Source organism: Strongylocentrotus purpuratus, unplaced genomic scaffold, assembly GCF_000002235.5.
Source record: "Strongylocentrotus purpuratus isolate Spur 01 unplaced genomic scaffold, Spur_5.0 spur5_scaffold_16, whole genome shotgun sequence".
Lineage (NCBI taxonomy): Eukaryota > Metazoa > Echinodermata > Echinoidea > Camarodonta > Strongylocentrotidae > Strongylocentrotus > Strongylocentrotus purpuratus.
The window spans coordinates 12,719,320-12,740,449 of NW_022145601.1; the positions used below are offsets into that span (position 1 = coordinate 12,719,320).

The following is a 21,130-nucleotide window of genomic DNA, read 5'->3' on the forward strand; positions in this document are numbered from 1 at the left end:
TGTGTGTTGTGTGCGCGCGTGTGTGTGCGTGTGTGTGTGTGGGTATGTGTGGGTGTGTGTGCGTGTGCGCGTGTCTGACTGTCTTTGTTCAATGCACTGTTTTATTCCTCATCCAGTAACTTGGCGCAAGAGAGATCTGGCAGTCTTGTAAAGATTGTCTGATATTCAGTGATGCATGCATAGATTCAAATGGTACCTAAATGTACTGGGAGGATAACTCTATCAAGATATATCATGAAACCCATGATTTAATATTCATACTTCAAACAATACAACTTTTCAAAAGTGGGACATTTTTCTGACTCACTCTGTAGTTCAGTGCACCACACGGCACCTGGCCAGGCGCCTTGAGGACCCCGGCCAGGCCCCGGCAGGGCACCTCGGAGCCATTGGTACACCTGGTCATCGGACGGAGCCCGTAGGGTTACTGGCCGGTACTCGGCCGGCACCCTGCCGGCACCCTTACGGACGCCTTGGATTTCACTCGACCAATTTTCTCAGGGCACCTCCCGAGCGCAGCAGAATATGTGACCACACATGCCGTAGAAATGAAAATCGGATGGTTCCTGTACGGTCTCTAAATCCACGGCAAGTCGTCAGGTAGGGAAAATCGTACAGGGCCCGGTTTATATGTGACCTAGGCATTAGCGTTGTCCCTTTTGGGATTTCTATTAAGTCAAACCTGTCCATAGCGACTGCCCAAGGGAAACACAAAAAGTAGTATTTGTAGGCAGGTGGTCTTTGTAGACAGGTTCGTTTAGTACATGTTTCAATGAAAAACCATTTTCAAGGGAAACAAAAAATGTGGTCTTTGTAGACAGGTGGTCACTAAAAGCAGGTAAGACTGTGTATATATACTGTATACCCTATGTATTTTAAAAAATACACAGATAGAAAGGAACAATTGATAGAAGATACAAAACAAATAATGCCACAAACCTTGAAGTATTTTATATATTATATTTAGTTTTATAGTAGACATGTACAATAATATTCTACTATTTACAAAAGTAACATTTCTGCAAAGATACCGTCACCTTCCAACATGATTTCAATTTCAAGTGCAAAATATGTGACACAGCAGTATTTTTTTCTCCATTTCAACCTTTAAGCCATTAAAGATATCACTTCTAAAGAAGACTAGCAAGCTATTTGATAGTAACGACTAACGAGTTAAACAAATTATGTTTGCATTTTTTAAGTACAGACTATAGAGGATAATTCACTTAAACATTGCCATATAGATATAAAAACAACAAAATTCACCGATATAAAAAGGAAAGTACACATGTTATACTCTGAAGTCAAATGAAGTCTCCGTACAATCTGGGGGGAGGGGGGGGGGGCATGACACAAAGGTTTGCGATCAATTGTAAATATGAAATATTGATTCTGATTGGTAAATAGTCGACCTTGTTAACAATACATATGATATACATGCAACAATGATCTTGATTGGCCATCGTCATTTTGCACTAGTCCGGTTCACTAACATATTTAAATCTTATGCTACGGTCACAAAGGTTCGTACGAACGATAATTTCGTACGAATCTCCCTGTTTTTCCATTATATTTCCGAATTTCCATTGTCTGAAAATCGTTCGTACGGCGTTCGTAGCAGTTCGTAATGGCATTTGTGACCGAGGCTTTATGCATAGTTTTTAAACATAGTTTGTTTGTAACAGCCTGAGCTTGCCAGATATAGCAACAAGTAATGTATGCAGAATATATTCCAAATGTGGTTAATTCATCTATCGATTGCAAACCTTTGTGTCACAGGGCCCTATAATATCTGGTAAGAATGAACAAACAGTGAACATCATTATGAACTCACAGCAGCATACTGAAGTGTCATGGCTTAGTGGTTAAAGCTATGGTCTAGGAATACCGAGGTCTAAGGTTCAAAACCATGCCTGTGTGCTGGAGTCACTAGGCATCCCATACATCCTATAATAATTCTAATCCAAAAGACTTCAAAAAAATATAAAGTATCCTAGGTCTAAAGAAAGTATGCTTACATATATTCGCCCCAGCATATACTTGAACATGTACGGTAGTATTTCCTTTGAATTCTAAGCACTTTATAAAAATAAGAATCGGTATCCACAGGATAAGAAGGGCAAGATAAAGGAGGAAAATATAAATATAAGACTTTGAAATGAATCAAATAACTAAAATGGAATTCTTTTTAAATCATTAGTGGATTCTAACACTCTTTGCTTTACAAAAGTAATTGGGGGCACAATGCTTACTAATGCTCACAGTATAATGTTTATTTGGACAAAAGCTTTAATACGACTGTCCATGAAGGGAACAAAAAGAACAAATTCAACTGTTTCTGCTTCAATTCATGTACAACATGACTAATTTTCTTGGCATTCGTTAATGCTTTGTAGATAAGATACCACAATTTGTGTGATTCTAGTACCGGTAGTAAGACTGATATACAGGATCAAACAACAGTTGAAATAAAAAAAAAAATTCAAAACTTACAAGACGTCCTACTTGGATGTTTTTCAGTAAGAGTACGGTTGAAAAATTAAATTAAAGAATATTCTTTATCCCTTATTATATGTATCCCTCTCAAAATCATCACATGAAATTTCATCCATGAATGAAAAATCTCTTGATAAAGTGTAACTGTAGTGATATCAGAAAGCAGCAATGTTCAATTGCAATATCAAGAGATTCTTTCTTTATTGACGAATTATGGGGACAATGGACATATCGTCGCCTTGCTGGCAGAGGGGCGTTAGCTCAAATTTCAGGTAAAAAATGAAGCGTTAAGCAGAAGGGCGTTAGCACTTAATCGCCTCAAACTTTTATAAAACAGACTTATTTCCGACAAAACTTGTGGCCATGTTCTACTATAACATTTCTATTAGTCTTTTAAGTTTTAAACCAATTTTTGGGATGGAAAGCAGTTTAAGTATAAAACAAATCTTTAAATGCGAATAATTCGAAAAGTAGTTTTTGAGTTGCTTGCGCGCTAACGCCCTTCTGCCAGCCGGCCGACGATATGTCGAACTGGAAACATTACACTGAATCGCCCATTGGATAGAGATTCAGAATTTTATTACATTGTATTTTCATTCTCTTTAATACAGGGATATGAACCTAAAAAACTTGCAAAATGCAAAATTAGTTCCTCAGTTGATTCATCCGTTGCATTGAATCTCCAAACGCAAAAGAGCTGCTTGTACTCGCTCATAAAAATATAAAACAAACTATCATCATGAGCTAGCTTCTAGTGTGTTAAATGCAAAATTAGTTCCTCGGTTGATTCATCCGTTGCATTGAATCTCTAAACCAAAGAGCTGCTTGTACTCGCTCATAAAATTATGTAACATACTATCATCATGAGCTAGCTTCTAGTGTGTTAAATGCAAAATTAGTTCCTCGGTTGAATCATCTCTTGCATTGAATCTCCAAACACAAAAGAGCTGCTTGTACTCGCTCATAAAATTATGTAATATACTATCATCATAAGCTAGCTTCTGGTGTGCTAAATGCAAAATTAGTTCCTCGGTTGATTCATCTCTTGCATTGAATATCTAAACAAAAGAGCTGCTTGTACTCGCTCATAAAATTATATAACAAACTATCATTCTCAGCTAGCAATGTTCATCAAAGCGCGGTCGTCACAGACAGAATGAAATGAAAACTCAGATACTATATTGAATCCCTGAAGTGTCTATTTTCGTAACATAACTAGTGCATCTGGTGTCGTCATATTGAGAGCGCTCCCATCTGGCCGACGAGCACAACACTGCTGCTTTCCTCGTCACTGCTGGTTGTCGTGTTGCTATGGCAATTTTCGCCCTGTATCCTCTGTCGATGTCTCTCCGCCTGTCTCTGCTTCTTCTCGAGCCGCTTCTGGGCTTTCTGCTGCCTGGTACTCTGTACAAATAACAAGGAGTAAAAGGAGCTCTTACATGTTAGTCATTATTTACGAAAGAACACTGAAGTACATTGAAGTGTAATTTTGATATGAAGAAGAAAAAAAGGTATTGAGATGATGAAACCTGGTAGAATGGAAACTGAAAATATAACAGACCTGGGCCCTGTATTACAAAGAGTTTATATCAATCGCAACTATGTACATAAGAGATAGGATATTGCTAAATTGTGATTGATTAGAGGACTTGCAATTGAATTGGATCAATCGCAACTATTTGTAAGACGGGGCCCAGGCCTATATAACCCAATTTAGCGTAAAATCCAGGTTATAAATATATACATAACCCTGCCAAAAAGAAGATCAAGATTGGAGATGGATGGAAAATATGTTCATCTAGTGGATCATGTCGTTTGATATCTTTAGAAAAGCTACTTATTTATTTCCCTTTACAATGAGAGCTCTTTTGAAATGGTTATGCAGGGAGGTGTTTCACAAAGATCTCAAGTCGAACTTAATTCTAAGTTGGACTTAAACATTATGGAGAGCCATTTGTAGCCTTAAATAATCAAAAGCAAAAATTAGTAGTAGTTTAGACTTTTCATAAATTCCACATCAAGAACAGCCTTGAATCAACATTTATGCCTTTTAAAACAACTTTTACAAAATATTTTCAAAGCTGCTTACGGCTTTCCATAATTGTTAAGTCCAACTTAGAGATAAGTTCAACTTAAGATCTTTGTGAAACACCTCCCAGATTGCCCAGAGGTGGTTTCCTGGCCGGTGATCTTACCTGATTCTTGGCTTTCCCCCCGGGAGTCCTATTTGGCTGTGTCTTGCTGCTACTACTACTATCACTGTCTTCAGGTACACCAAATAATCTAGTTCCGGAGCCGTCTGTAGACCAGATGCCGGCAGCACCCTGAGGTGATCGCTCTCCTGATTTTATAGAGTTTTTATCTGAATGGTGGACATTTTAGGATAAGAAAAAGTTTGATCTTTTTTTTTCCTTCCCTAAGATGTGTGGGCAGAATATTTGATTTTATGTTATTTTATTTTCCTTCTGCATTCATGTAAGCATAGAGTTTTTCAATAACAATAATAATATAAAGTACAATAAGTATTTTTCTGACAAGGAATCATGAATAAGCAAATACATATATATATATATATAAATTGCTATTTTCAAAAACGAAATGATAAACTGTCATAAATACTATATTTCCTCAAACATTATAAAACATTATAAAATTATTTGCGGAAGAAGGACTGTCATTATAAGCAGATTGCTTGATAAGCAATATCATCAAGTCAAACCTATTGATAACAACTACCTGAAGGAAACAAGAAAAGCAGAAGTACAAAGCAGTCAGCCCTTATTTGCTGGTCCTTATTAAAGATAAAGTTGAGTCAGGGAATAATTTTCCTTAAATTTTTTGATTAGCAATTTCAGCTGATGGATAAATATTTCAAATGAAATTCTGTACATTTCTATGGAAGAAAACTGCTACACAAAAGATATTTTGTATAGCAGTCTTGCAAAAATGCATAGCAAATTGCGATGCGATACCAGGAAAATTATTCCCTGTGAGTTCTGGTCATGCGATTGCATTGTGAAAGAAAAGGTGTGGAATGGATCAGAAAACGTTGATCATGTCAGTATTGGTGTGTACTGCAAGGTTCTGGAGTCATCAAAATCATAATAAATTTTGCCCAGTCTTGGTAAAGTAACAAGCACTGTACACAGAAGGATGTTTATGGGACTACACAAATGGTGTCGGGCTACTTGCCTTGAATTCCTTATCTTGCTATGCTCATTACCCAGCCAGTATACATTTCTACCAAAAATGTTTGGCAAATGACATTTATTTGTAATCTTGTACATTCAGTGTAAGTTTTGTTAGATTCTGTGAGAATTCATTTTCTTTTTTTTTTTACCAGAACTCAAGTTTATCTTTAACCTAAGGTTTCAATGAGAGACAATGTTCATGAGACACAAATAGGTGGTCTTTCTACATATGTGGTTCCGGTTGGTCTTTATTCTTCGTTTCTTTCTTGTTCTACACTACACTCTCCCATGCTTTAACAAAAAACATGTCTTTCCTCCAGCGACATGTAATGTAAGATCATACAATTTATGACAAAGGATCTTACTAAACAATCTTGGACAATGATACTTTGTGATATCAATATACACTGCAGAGCAATAACCGTAAAACGAGACTTTTGACCGAACATCACGAGAGGTTAAGTGTCACAAAAGTTTCATGCCAAACATAATTCATAGACATGACTCATGTTATATCTTTTTGCAATTTTCACAACAATTTCTCACACGAAATGCCGTTTTCCACGATTCACATATGTTTCTGGTTTACCCGTATAAAAATTAATCATGCAATGTGATACACAATCGTAACACAAAATGCGCATTCATACCATGAGAAAATGTATCACAGTCAGCGTTGGTGACTTGAAGTAACACTCCTATAGTTGCATCCACGTTGCATTCATTGTCCATGAAAGTCTCTCGTATTAATTGCACATCCTGTAAAGCAATAAACATAAACAGTTTCTGAGCTTAGTTGATAAAATAACAAAGAGCGTGTGAACCTGAGCTGCCAATCCCAACTGAACAAAAATCCTATTCTTTTCCACAAAAAAAAACTGTTCTTTTTCCCCAAAAATTCTATTTTCATAATTAAAATCCTATTTTTGATCGATAAGTACATTCTTTTTGTTAGACTGTGTTCGTCGACACTGAAGAATTATGCATGAGTACATTTTACAAACATTGTGTTGAATATGCAAGAGTTCGGATCGTTCAATGAACCAATGATAATCCCCAAATTGCTGATGTGAGATGCTTGTAGGATACTTTACAAGAAAGGATGTGCAATTTGCCATTCAAAATGGCCACCAACAAAACTACACAAGTACATACAAATATTTCGGAAAATCTTTATTATTATTATTTTTTTGTTGAAAATTATGTTTTATTGAGGAAAAAATGGTACTGTCGTATTTACTTTTAAACATCGTACTAGTTGGCAGCTCTGGTAATTTTTATCTCATACATTACAAATCAACTGGAATAATGAAGATAATTACCCATCATGAAAGTATGTGATTTTTCCTTGATATTTGGTGTGACCAATGCTCTGGGTATATAAAAATCTTTGGTAATATACAAGACTAAAATGCCTTGGGTTTGTCCTGAAAAACTGACAATACCAATGTCAAATTTGTATGAATTGTCGCAACTACCGGTAGCAATATGTGGTGTGGTGCGATCACATCTAAGAAGGCCATTCTATCAACAACTTTCGTTTCTCTCCGCCATATTTTCTAGCTCCTGTCAAATCTCTATCAGGCGTTTTTCCTGTTAAGTATTTGATAATTTTAATTTATCCAGAAGATAAACAAGGTCATACTGAATTTCTATGTTTTATTGTCTCTCTTGACATGGTTGCACACGGTCTTTAACCCGCTGATTACTGAATTCCCTTATTGCCATAGGCTTAATGCAGGGGCCACCCAGTTCCAGTCGGCAATGGATTAAATGATTGCAGGACAACTGCCCCTATCACCAGCTAATTCAAATAAGTGTTTCACAAAGACTAAGATCGACTTTAAGTTGGACTTAACTATGGCAGGCCGTTCATGCCACTGTTTGTTTTCACCATTTACTGGCATTGGTCCCTCACAGTGGCATGAACAGCATGTCATAGTTGAGTCCAACTAAAAATCGATCTTACAGGGGGGATAGTGAGCACTAAAAAAAAAAGGGGGAGGGGGGTTCCTCCTCAACCACGCCCCCCTTGAGTAAAAAAAAAAAGAGGATTCGGGGGGGGGGGGGAAATAGCACCTAACAACATTCGCCCCTTTTGAGTAAGGAAACCGTTTTAAATCAGTTAAATATCAGGCCTGATCTTGGTCTTTGTGAAACACCCCTGTTTATAAACACAGCATATTCTGAAAGAGTATCTACATGCTTTGTAGTTCACTCTCTGACTTACCTCACAGCCTGGCACCTAACAACATTCGCCCCTTTTGAGTAAGGAAACTGATTTAAATCAGTTAATTATCAGGCCTGATCTTAGTCTTTGTGAAACACCCCCCTTTTTATAACCACAGCATATTCTGAAGAGTACCAACATACTTTGTAGTTCACTTTCTGACTTACCTCACAGCCTGTCTCGACCATTATATGTAATTCTACGTCGATGAGACCATCTTCTTCTACTGTTCCATTGGTGTACGGTGCATCGATCTCATCGCTCACTTTGGACTTTGTCCTGGCCTTAGGCTTGGTTTTAATGTCTGAACTAGATGACTGTAAAGGAAAAAAGAGACGTACTGTAAGAGACGGACAGACAGTGGAGGAGTCATACAGAAAGAGAGAGAGAGAGACACACTTTACGCGATGGCTCAGTGGTAGAGCAGTGTTCTCATAACTGAGCAGTTCAAAACCAACTCGATGCGCTTGTGTCCTTTGATAAGGCATTAATCCTCAATACCAAGTCCCTTGGAGAGGACTTAAAGCCGCCGGTCCCCTGGTTGCTCACTTACAAACATATACATGCTTCCTTAGAAGACAGGTAAAAGAATAATCAACCATCAACTGTTGCTCCAGCAACAATTGCTCCACAACAGTTTCCTACACTGACCAAATTCCTTACCTCAACCCTGGACCTAAGACTTTATCTAAACCTAACCTAAGCCCGATTGCAACCTTAACCCTAACCCAATGCTTTTAATGAAATAAAACAAGGAGAAATTATCGCCAGGTATATCGGATCATCGGAGATGAAGCGATCTAGAGACAGAGACACAAAGAATCCCTGGCTATCAGGATGAGTATTCAATAGGTTAATTACTAGTAAATATAACATGACTGGGTCAATACAAACATCAAATTCTCAATAATAATTGGTGTTACATGTACCTGTAAAATTTTGTAATAAGGCTCATCCACAGAAAAGGTGGTGAAACCACTGTGTCTTTTAAAAAAATGATACAATATTAATTTGGATTAATATAGTGCTTAATACGAAATACCGTCTCTAAGCGCTTAACAGATATTAGTACCTCGGTCATCGGATTCATTCACACACAATAATAATATATTACAATGTGCACCATCTCCACTCCCTGGGGCGTATTCTCATTAATGTACATGGTAAAAAATAATAATGCTGCAATTTCTTGCACCTTATGTGAACGAGCCATTAGTTTCACTCTACGTTTTTTGAAAATAATCTGAAGTTCCCTCGTTGCTCCTCATTAAATCACTCCGATAGCTGGTTCTACCGGACAAAATCATTGAAATGTAACTTTACCTCGCCACCGTTCCTGAAGTTGGTAGCTTTCTCTGAGTTGTCACCCAGCTTCCTTACACTAGAGTAATGGTCACCATTATGGTAGGATATATGAAGTTCCTTGCATGAGGGCTTATCTGAACCTACAATCTGGAGGGAGAATAGTAAAAAAAAAAATTAAAAATGTCATGGTTATAATGGTTATGAGTGCGATGGTAAAACTATTTCATGTTGAAGGATTCACAAGTACTGACTCGTATCAAAAATATATATATCAATAATATCATTTCTGACTTGTTTTTCAATTCCAGATCGATCGATCAATCTTATTTACTAGGTGTAAGCCACAAATATCTTTAAATAATTGAAATTTCTCCCAGAAAGTGTTAATTTATAAAAAAATCAATGATATCATTATCGAAATATTTTAATTATTTACATTTTTGTTCTACATTCATTCAGCTTTCCATTGATATAAAGGTGTATTTTCATCGGATAGGGTCTTTAATGAACTTGAAGCTTGTGATAAGTTTTTTGCAAACTTATTCAAGAATAAAGAGCTACATATGTACATGTACATGTATGATGTACAAACAAGAACAAAAAACCATCAAAATATACCAAATAAAAGGTATCACAGGTAAACAAACTTGTCTTACAGAACACTACCTTCCTACCATCCTTAAGATGCCTTAAGAGACTTTAGGCGTACAAGCAGCGTAACTGATATGCTAAAGCAACTCCAGTGGACCACACTTCAGGAAAGAAGGGCACAACAGAGAGTATGTATCGTCTACTGCATAATCCACAGACTAATTGACATTCCTGACGTAAACCTCATTCCAACCGCTGGGCCATCTACACGTGGGAATCCAGACAAGTTCCAAGTCCCCCACGCCAGAACCCAAACGTATCAAAAGACATTCTTTCCTGATGCAATCAGACTATGGAACTCTCTCCCACCAAGTATAGTCAACAGCACCTCCTTAGTGATCTTCAATCAGGGGGTACAACAAATGAGGCTTCGTTGAGCCTCTTCTGTTTTTTAGCCGCGCATAGTATCAACTTGTAGGGAGATTTTTACTTGCACTATTCATCTGGGCACTCGACAAGCACAAGTACGATAATACGCCAACGGCGGTCTGTACTTAACTAAAGAAGAAGAAGTTGCCGCATTGTAAATATGGGGTTTGTTTCCCTGCAACAGCACTACCATCCTTTGGCAAGACATTAATTTACACTTGCCACACTCAACCCAGGTGTAGTAAGTGGGCATTTTGGTAGGATTTATTTCTTGAATGCACTGAGCACAGATGCCAAAGCTAAAGCCCAAGTGATAATTGTTTTATGTCCACAGTCGAACTATATATATCGAGGCGTTAGTGACACAAAGACGTAACTCCATTTTGGCCATTTTGAGCAAAAGTGGTTTATGTGTCACTGACCACTTGGGCCTTAAGGAGTTTAGTCTATGTTTCACTAGCCATTGACTTCAATGGGGTGTTGGGTGGAGTTAACTCTTTTTTGTTTCCTGGAAGGCCCACATTTTTCTGAACATTTTGATATCAAATACTCATTTTGGAAAAAAATGGAGTTACGTCTTTGTGTCGCTGAACCCTCAATATCATGATGTGATATTTTCTATAAGAATGGAATATTATCAGGCTACTTACCCTCCATACTGGAAGATTCAATTGATGAATGACCACATTGACCTTCAGGAGGCGAGCAAAGAACATTTTGATATCAAATACTCATTTTGGAAAAAAATGGAGTTACGTCTTTGTGTCGCTGAACCCTCAATATCATGATGTGATATTTTCTATAAGAATGGAATATTATCAGGCTACTTACCCTCCATACTGGAAGATTCAATTGATGAATGACCACATTGACCTTCAGGAGGCGAGCAAAGGCCACGATACTGTCATTTCCTGCATAGGTACCAGGCTTGGCCAGGTTGGACACTGGTCAAGGGAACAGAGTATGAACAAATTGACCATTATATTAAGCTACATGTATCAAGTCAAGTCATTACTAAGAATGCATGATATTTCAATAGTAATCTAAAACCGATAGCCTAAAATACAATAGTGTGCGGACCCGGATTTCCAGGAGATAACAGTGCCATAGGTACCAGGCTTATAGCCAGGTTGGACACTGGACAAGGGAACAAAGAATGAAAGATTGATAGCTACATGTTTCAAGTCAAGTCATTACTAAGAACGCATATTTCAATAATCTAACACCGGTAGCCAAAAATGCAATGTTGTGTGGACCTTGATTTCCAGGAGATAACAGTGCCAGAGGTACCAGGCTTAGCTAGGTTGGGCAATGGTCAAGGGAACAGAGTATGACAGATTGATCCTAAGCTACATGTATCAAGTCAAGTCATTACTTAGTCCAGAATTTGGCCTATTTAATTTGATCTCCACAACACCAGCAATGCGACCTGCCCCACTTACTTGCTGCAAGCAAAAGACGGGGAAAAAATAACTGGACTGTTGAGCATAATTATGAGTTCGTTGATAATGCCATCTTCGTTGGCTTGAATAAAGTATGTAGGGAACATAAAGGACCGAGTAGATTCTGGACTAGTTATTACTAAGAACGTATGATATATTTCAATAAGCTAATACCCGTAGCCAAAAAATACAATATTATGCGGACCAAGATTTCATAGAGATAATGGTGCCGATACAAGGTAATTGCACTTCAGTTCCTTGTGTATGTACCATGCCTGGCCAGGTTTGACATTAGATGTGGGTAACTGGGTACAGAGAATGTAATATATATAGACAATAAAACTTGAATCTTGAGTCTGAAATCTTATATACAGTACATGTTATGTACATGTTTGTAAGTACTCACAATGTCTCTCAAATGGTACGTCGTCTTCCATAAAGGGTTCAAAGTTGTCTTTGTGATCTCTCATATACTGTACAACGTCTAACCGGTGAGCCATGTGGTTGCGACCGTGGCCTTCCAACTGGTCCCCAAGAGCTCGGAATAAACAGTTTCTGAAAAGGATAATAATAACAATAATAGTGTAAACTTATAGAGTGCACACACCGTCTAGGGACGCTCATAGCGCTAGCTCAGCAAAAACTCTCTTTAATGCAAGTGAAGTAAACAATTTTGCAATATTTATATCACCCATTTCAATCCTCAGCTTTGCCCGGTGGGGCCCGGTGCCTCCAGCTGCTCCGCTCACTAACGATTCAAGAGACTAGCCCAGTCAGCACATTATTCACAGGAGCTCTAGCAATCATTAGCCATGAGCAATCATTAGACCACTTCTTACAATGCCAATAAGTGTTTGTATACAACTCACTCCTATACATCATTCCTAGATCTTAGTCAAATAATCAATCAAAAGCAATTATGTATGACTCATCAATTGAGACTTTATGAGCAAGTACTTGAAATTTTTGTCATTTTTAGCTCCCACATTCAATACATCTAACAAGAATCATGAAAAATAAAGAAAAATCAACATCGCAGGTGTCACTTTTCTTGTTAGTTGATCTTGAAGGGCTGTAAACTTGATAGAATCATCAAGTATACACAAAATTAATGATGTCAGTAACATATGGGAGAAATATCTTGGACTTGCCAAAGTGCATCTTAAAGATATGAAAGTGCACTATTAACCAAAATATTTGAGGACTATTGTTTATTTTGAAGATGTGAAAGGACACGATTCACCCAGACTTTGATGGACATTGAAACTCACCCATCACCAGGAATATCTCTCAATTGAAGACCCATACTCTGCAGCTGGGTGGCAAAGCTTGCAAAGTTCTGATCGTCTGCAAGGTACGATTCGTCCTTTTTCGTCTTCCTGTAAGCATTCCTGATGGCTCGCTCGTCCCTCTTCCGTTCTGCTGCATCCTGACGCTGTCCTTTGCTGGGCTTGGATTGACCCCCTTGTTGAGCAGAGCGCTGGCCTTGGCGCTCCTGGTTCTGAGCTGCAGAACGGGCCATCCTCTACGGCTTTAAACTATAAACCCCTGTGGCAAAAAAACAAACAGAGAAAGTCTCAGAAATGCATTCCCTTAGCCAAGGATTCACATTATGGCAATTCAGTGCAATGTCTTATTTCTTTGGGTTTTTTATCCATATTCTTGGTTTCTACTTATATTATATTTATCATCATTTTGTATTATGAAGATATATTTTAAATACATGTGTTTCATTTTAATTTGTATCATGTATGAGACATTTTAACAAAATATAAAGAAAATTAAAATATTCTGTGCAATGTGTCCATATGATTTATGACATTTGTTCATATACATCATCTATGAGTGAGAACTCTCTTGATATGACTATCAATAAACACTAATGGTAGTAATATGAGAAAGTATCATTATATACCGGTACCCAAAAGATTCTTCCCTTTTTTATGACGTAGACCTATATGAAATGTACGGGACACAGATATGGCATGGAATAGCCAATGAGCAGTTTTTCAAGGTCCTAAGGCAACAAACATGGACTGGTTGGCAAGAAAGTAAATGATTGTAAGACTTGGGTATCAATTTTTTTGTAAAGACTTACCTATTCATTTCTACAACATCATCCCAAGAATAATAATGCTAACATAGAAAGTTAAAAATAAACTAACGGTATCTCAATTTGACAACCTATAAAGAATGTAGAATTTGTGAGACATTCTCAAGCAAGCCCCATGTGCGCCCAGGAGAGGACAACGGTGCTATACAAGAAGCAAATTCAAGCCATTCTCATTATCATCATTTGCATCTTTGAAAAAGTTAATTTTACTTAAGTGCCTCAGTTCCTGGAAAGCGTCGCATTAGGACACTCTTTATCGTTTCCGAAAACTCTCAAAACACCTCTGTACAAATCTCACCAAAACTCACTCAAAATTAGCACTAGTAACTACCATTATAATGACATCTAAATAGCAGTAAACTACAATCAAATTCAACTTACTAAAGATAGAGAAAAAACAATTCTTTGAAAATATTTAGTCGGAAATCTATCATCAAAGCTGGGAAGCGCTAAAATCTCCAAGGCAACTTGACCAAAAAGTAATTGGCTACCGAAATGCTGAAAATTAAATGGTCCCTCTAATTAATACTCAGTCATAAGTGCATGCATGCAAACGAACGAGTGGTTTCCTTCACCACTAAATAGCAAAGTTATTTTTTACCTTTTAATACTGATCTAGTTTCATGAAGACATATATTTTCACGAGAAAAACTATTTCTAAAACACAAACGACAGTACTAAATAAGGAACACAATTTTCCATACATGGGACTAGGTGCTCACTAATGGTCTTTTGCACGGACCAACTACACGCTCATTTCACGTCAAAAACACACTGAAAACGTTTTTTAAACTGTAGTAAAATCATATAATACATTACCTAAGATAATATTTATTTAGAAACGAATGAATTCCGATTGTAATTGTAATCAGAATGTATCTCAAAACGTTAAAACATCGACATTGTCAATTTCGTATTCCTTCCTTCTCGGCCAGCTTGCACCATCGCTATGACGTCATTGATACTTGAATATAGTTTGTTTACAGAATGAAAATTAGTTGGGGATTTCCAATCGGTACAGGTAACCGAAGGGGGAGCCATAGGGGCATAGGAGACATATTGCCCCAAACATGGACTGATACTTTGAGGGAACACATGAGGTCAATGAAGTGCAACTTTAGACTTGACTTCCAAAATCAAGACACTTCCACGAAATACATGATTAGGAAATAGTTTATAGGGCATAAATAATGAGAATGAGATTATATCGAATTGAAATCCCACTACATATTGCACCACATACATCTGTGAATCTGGATGTACACCCCTCTTTCCTTTTTTCCTCTCTCTCTCTCTCTCTCTCGCTCTCTTTTCCCCTTTTCCCAATATATGTTCCTCCATAGTCGTATTATTATGTATCCATTGAGGGTAGTCATGCTCAGACAAGCTTTGTTTACTTAAATGTCAACCCTCCTGTTTGATGTTTTCGATTAGTTAGGGCAGCCAGCCTTACTTTATTCGACATTATATTCTTTTGAAATGTGTAACATTTGCAATGGTTTGTTTGTTATATATTTGTAAAAATGCAATAGAAAAAGATAATGTAACAGAAATAAATAAATCAAATCAAATCAAATCATTTAGGAGTACTGTACCAATAAAATATAAAGTCGGCATGCATGAAACTGTCATTCCGGGGGTGGGAGGATGTTATTCCCCAATGTTTAATGCATAATGACAAAATGATCACTGTAAAGGCTTTCGTATTGCATAAATTCCAGCTATATATATTCACAAAACAAAACAAAATATAAATCATACTCACAGACCCATCCCCGAGTGTTAACAGAAATTGATAAAGGACGACCCCTCCCCCAAAAATCGTTCATTCCAAACAGGTTCCAAACAGGCTGACAGGTTGTAGTCAACTTTATTTGCCCTGGCCAAGCCTTAGTTAAATTATAAATGCGTGATTGCTTCATGACTTAGAATGCCGCTGATTTACTTCTGTATTTATCTGCACCATTACATTTTTCTTCACATCGTCCTCCGTTAGATTGAGATGCTTTTAAGTGCTAATGTTTAACATCATGTTGTTAATGGACACATACCTCGCTTAGTTACTATGCGGACATTGGGACCTTTTTTTAACTTGCGATAGCAGCGGAAGGGGTGTGCAAGACAGAAGAGACGGGATATATACTACTATACTACTACAACATGGGTAAAATTGCATCATTGCATTATACCTTTCCTTAGTAGTTTATTTCTAAGGATTTTTGCGCTTTACAAAGCTATCTAAAACAACACAAAATACTAATACATGTTGTAGTAAATAATTGTTTAAAAATGATGAAGAATTAAACATAATTATTTTGACAACTGTGTTTCAGTAATCATTAATAGTGTTTCCGCTTCCTGGTGTCACTCGTGCATGGTTGTGTGTTTGACGAAGCCCAAATGTTCTATTCCGCACCTGCTTCGCCCGTCCGCAATCACTAAAATATTTGAGAAGAAAAACAGGGCCTAAATTATACAAGGTGATTGACAAATTAAACATACTGCTTGAAGAGAACTGTGTATGGTATTTATCTGTTGGGAGATTAACCAATCGCACGAATCTATAGTTTAGAAGATCAAAACGTTCAAAAGAAGTGCACTTTCTCGAAGTGAAAAGGAGTAACTTCTCGTGATGAAAAGGGTCATTTACCAGGGGTGCATAGGAACACATTGTAAAAACATAAGGTGCACTTATCCGAGTTAAAAAGGGGTGTGTCAAAGTTAAAGGGGCACCTCTCAGATTTGAAAAGGGCAATCAATTTTGGGATACTTGAAAAAGTGGTGGCGCGCTATGCCCCCCCCCCTGCCCCCGGGAGGGACAACTTTGGTATACATCACCCCTAGGCTAATAGCAGATCTGACCATATCAGCTCCCTCGCCCCCCCCCCCCCCCCGCCCACGAACAAAATTAATAAAAGGCCTGATATGATTTAATTAGCATAAAACATCATTTACATTATTATTAAGAATTTTCAATTTTGCCAAGTAATCTTATTTTTTAAATGAAATGCAATCTACTTGGTCGCCACACAAATTTTGAATTAAAAATAGATTAAAAAGATTGAATTATGTGATTCCCCACAGAAGGACTATATCATCGGACCAATAGGAGGTAACACAGTTTATAATATAGCTGATATAGGAGCAAGTATTATGGTTGAAATTGGGATCCTTGTTACCTAACGTTTATTTTTATTTTGTGTAGCGAAATTCATACATCCTTTGTAGGTACCCCCACAAAGCCCTCTCAATTGTTATTATTTCTGATCTCGAACCCCCCCCCCCCCCTCCCCCTCCCTCCCTCCCTCCCTCCCTCCCTCCCTCAACCGATGACACCCTTCCATCCCGGCTCTTCGTAAAAGCAATTTAATTGATACTTTAAATGCCATACGATTAATGACGCAACTCCGTACAGTTTATTCTGATTATTGGCCCGATCAGTCTATTCTACTTATAGTTATATCAAGAGAAATGTATTCATTGTGACGAAATAAAAATGCGTTTATTGCATTGAGCTATCTCTATGGTGTATTGTGACGAAATAAAGATGCGGTACGGTAGGTGCGCACGCATCATGATCTGCATAATAGTTACAAAGTTATCTCTTTTTTTATTATCTTTTGACTCTGATCATTCTCATCATTATTAATGAATGGGGATATTGTTATTCTACGAAATTGGTTGCATCATTCTCTTCTAAATATATTTTTTTAATTTATTCTAGATATCACTCGATATGCGAAGGATATCGAAACGGAAGAGGGGATGAAGAAATTGGTAAGGGATGAGGACAAGGTTGAGGACACAGCGGATGAGAACGCAAATCATGAGGAGACGAAGGAGGAGGAGAGAAAGAAGTTTGTGGAAGAGAAGGACTTGAAGGAGGTAGAGGAGGTGGGTGAAGAAGGAAAGGGAGAAGAGGGGGTGGAGGAGATGGAGCCGGAGAAGAACAAGGAAGAGAAAGAGGAGAAGGATCTTGCCATTTCTTTAGAGGGCAAGGAGAAGGTGGGTGAAGAAGGAAAGGGAGAAGAGGGGGTGGAGGAGATGGAGCCGGAGAAGAACAAGGAAGAGAAAGAGGAGAAGGATCTTGCCATTTCTTTAGAGGGCAAGGAGAAGGTGGGTGAAGAAGGAAAGGGAGAAGAGGGGGTAGAGGAGATGGAGCCGGAGAAGAACAAGGAAGAGAAAGAGGAGAAGGATCTTGCAATTTCTTTAGAGGGCAAGGAGAAGGTGGGTGAAGAAGGAAAGGGAGAAGAGGGGGTGGAGGAGATGGAGCCGGAGAAGAACAAGGAAGAGAAAGAGGAGAAGGATCTTGCAATTTCTTTAGAGGGCAAGGAGAAGGTGGGTAAAGAAGGAAAGGGAGAAGAGGGGGTGGAGGAGATGGAGCCGGAGAAGAACAAGGAAGAGAAAGAGGAAGAGGAGAAGGATCTTGCAATTTCTTTAGAGGGCAAGGAGAAGGTGGGTGAAGAAGGAAAGGGAGAAGAGGGGGTGGAGGAGATGGAGCCGGAGAAGAACAAGGAAGAGGAAGAGGAAGAGGAGAAGGATCTTGCAATTTCTTTAGAGGGCAAGGAGAAGGTGGGTGAAGAAGAAAAGGGAGAAGAGGGGGTGGAGGAGATGGAGCCGGAGAAGAACAAGGAAGAGGAAGAGGAGAAGGATCTTGCAATTTCTTTAGAGGGCAAGGAGAAGGTGGAGAAGGATTCAGAAATGACGGAGGAGTTAAGGGAATTTGCTGACCTCTTGTGGGAGGAGATGTGGATGGAGAAGATGAAGATGGAAAAGGCGCAGATGCTGATGGTGGAAGTTGAGAAGTTAAAGACTTGGAATCGGGCAGAAGAGATTCTGGAAATGAAGGAGGGTGGAAATAACAGACTTTCATCAATCGTGGAGCAAATGGAAGAGGAAGGGAACACAAATGAAATGAAAGATGTGTTGGAGGAGACACAAGACTCTGAAAATGGACGAAAATGGATGAACGAAAAGGATGAAGATGTGAAGACGGAAAGTGTTCAAGATAGCATTTTTTGGTAGAAACTGGAAGAAGAAGATGATGGAAATGGTTATGCTGTTTTGATCGGAGGAGGAACCGTATAAGGCACTCATAATCATGATAATACATGATCATTCACTTCGTAGACGTAAACATTTGTACATAAAATATGTAGCCAGGACTGTTGAATATAATTTGACTCACAGTTTTTGGAAGACAATGCTTGGGAGAACTTACTGTGAAATCAGGAAGAGAGATGCAGAGAGAGGCAGAGACAGAGAGAGACAGGGATGGAAGAGAGAGTGAGAAAGAGAGAGAGAGAGAGAGAGAGAGAGAGATAGCAGAAAGGGAGAGAGAGAGAGAGAGAGAGAGAGAGAGGGAGACAGAGAGATAAAGAGAAAAAGATATATACATGTATATTACATTCTTCTTTTTTTTTCTTGTTTGTCCTTGTTCTTTGTAAATAGTGTAAATAGTTCACAACCCTTTAGGAATTTTATTTGTCATCATTTTGAAAGGTGTTGTAACGATTCATGCTCTATTTGCTTATCACCTTTGTGTGTATCATAGTTGCAACTTGTCTTTGATAAAACTTTGTTATATTTTTTTTGACGTGATGTTAATTCAAATGGATTGTAAAATTGAAAATGATTCATTATATTATATTCTTTTTCATGTGATGTAAACTCAAATGAATTGTGAAATTGTGAATATGCATAAATAAATAAATAAATATAAGGCCGAGAAAGAGAGAAAAAGAGAAAGATATTAAAAGAGAATGGATTACCTTAGAGAAAGTGATTTATAGATAGAGAGATAGATAGAAAGACGAGAGAAACTGGCAAACTTAGGGGAATACGAATGAGAGGAGATAGGGGATAACGAGATTGAGAGGCAGTTGAAAAAGAAATGCAGTCGGAGACTGAGAGAAAAAAAAAAACAATAACATTATGTCTGAGAGGAAGAAAGAGAGAGAGTGGGAGGGAGAGAGACTGAGGGAGAGAGAGAGAGAGAGAGAGAGAGAGAGAGAGAGAGAGAGAGAGAACGGGGGGAACGGGACGGGGGGCATCCATTGCGTAATCTGTCTCAAGCCAACCATTTTTTTGGAGGGGAAATCAAATGTGTGGTGCTTGTTCATCCTGGACATTCAACTGATAAATAACAGTGAGTTTGAAGAAGAAGTTTTCCAACTATACACAGATTAAGATCACATTACAAGTGTGAATCAATCAGCTATAGCTAGGACGGTCTTATAAACAGTTGCGATTAATCGCAACTGTGTACATACGAGCTAGGAAACTGCAAACTTGCGATTGATTTAGAGCAATCACACAATTTTTAATTTTCTTGACTAATATTCTCAAACATTGTTTTTGTTTCAATTTGCATTGTTGTTAGTCTGCATTTATAAGCCTCTAACACATATAATGCACTCTGATTCTTGTATTGATTTAAATAAGTCATCAATGATTATAATACAGGTTAACAATTTGTCAAAATTGTCTTAATTTTACATATGAAGCTATCCCAGACATTTAATATCAAGGCTTTGGCTGAAATGTCCATGTATTTTAAAAAGATTGTATTAAAGCCTGAATGCAGACTACAGAACAGTTGTTATGCATTGATCAATCTCGTCTCCTTTGGTATTTGCATCACGATCGAGAGCGTTGCCGCCGTCACCGAACAAAGGTAATTTTAGACATTTTCATAACATTTTGAGACGTTTGTTACATATTGATGTATGTATTGGATGTTTTTTTTTCTGAGAATGATGAACAAAAATTGACAAAACATTATTAAAAGGGACAATCCAGTCGAAGATTGATTCGGCAGGCAGTGTCACTTTGATGCTGATGCACTGCACAAGTGCAAGTGCTGGGTACATGGTACCGTCTTACACGGTAGTCGGTAGAAGTCGGCTCCTCAGCTCCGCCCCGAAAGCATCGGCCTGCGCCAGCCGGATGATTGGGAACCGATGATGATCGGCCATGGCCAGCGCCTGGCTGGGGCTGTCCAACTTTAGCGAACAATCACAGTTTGATATTTCAAGGGATCATGATATTCAATTTATGATTTCTCGTATTTTGCAAACAATTATTCAGTTCTGTAAATGGCTAACAGGTAAAATAATTCAGTGCAAATTCAAAGTGAAATAGATCTAGATCTAGACAATTTGAATTTATTATAGATCTAAAAAAATGATAAAATGAATGACATTCTAGTAAAACTGGAAAGTGAGCGAAGAGATGTTTATATTATGGGTGATTTCAATATTGATTTACTGAACTATAACACACATTGCAAAACAACTGATTTTCTAGGTTTAATGTTTTCTTTTAATATGTA

The 21,130-nt window shown here is 37.9% G+C and overlaps 3 protein-coding genes across 7 annotated transcripts in view; 2 read left to right on the top strand and 1 right to left on the bottom strand.

Moving 5' to 3' along the window:
- Positions 1 to 1,051: 1,051 nt before the first annotated feature.
- LOC755749 (OTU domain-containing protein 3) lies at positions 1,052 to 14,764 on the bottom strand. 2 transcript variants are annotated; one of them, XR_004064338.1, is made up of 10 exons: positions 14,617 to 14,764; positions 12,956 to 13,232; positions 12,091 to 12,239; positions 11,074 to 11,186; positions 9,241 to 9,369; positions 8,085 to 8,234; positions 6,338 to 6,446; positions 4,692 to 4,858; positions 1,668 to 3,900; positions 1,052 to 1,503 (listed from the first exon to the last, which is right to left on the bottom strand). XR_004064338.1 is itself a non-coding variant. In XM_001191596.4 (9 exons), exons 2-9 carry the CDS (start codon positions 13,204 to 13,206, stop codon positions 3,730 to 3,732), a joined length of 1,239 nt encoding a protein of 412 aa, XP_001191596.2. In that variant the 5' UTR covers positions 13,207 to 13,232; positions 14,617 to 14,764; the 3' UTR covers positions 1,648 to 3,729. The 2 variants fall into 2 exon arrangements, 1 of the variants encoding a protein (XP_001191596.2); XM_001191596.4 differs by lacking the exon at positions 1,052 to 1,503 and having other exon boundaries at positions 1,648 to 3,900.
- Positions 14,765 to 17,526: 2,762 nt separating this feature from the next.
- On the top strand, positions 17,527 to 19,093 carry LOC105442813 (cilia- and flagella-associated protein 251-like). Its single transcript, XM_011675391.2, has one exon. The coding sequence runs from the start codon at positions 17,563 to 17,565 to the stop codon at positions 18,820 to 18,822; it is 1,260 nt and encodes a 419-aa protein (XP_011673693.2). The 5' UTR covers positions 17,527 to 17,562; the 3' UTR covers positions 18,823 to 19,093.
- A 1,285-nt stretch (positions 19,094 to 20,378) lies between these two features.
- The window catches only part of LOC756696 (putative N-acetylated-alpha-linked acidic dipeptidase), a 51,974-nt gene continuing 51,222 nt past the window's right edge, over positions 20,379 to 21,130 (top strand). For all 4 annotated transcript variants that reach the window (XM_030986811.1, XM_030986812.1, XM_030986813.1 and 1 more), the window contains exon 1: positions 20,379 to 20,473. The gene's annotated coding sequence lies outside the window, so the exon portion shown is untranslated. The remainder of the gene's footprint in view (positions 20,474 to 21,130) is intronic.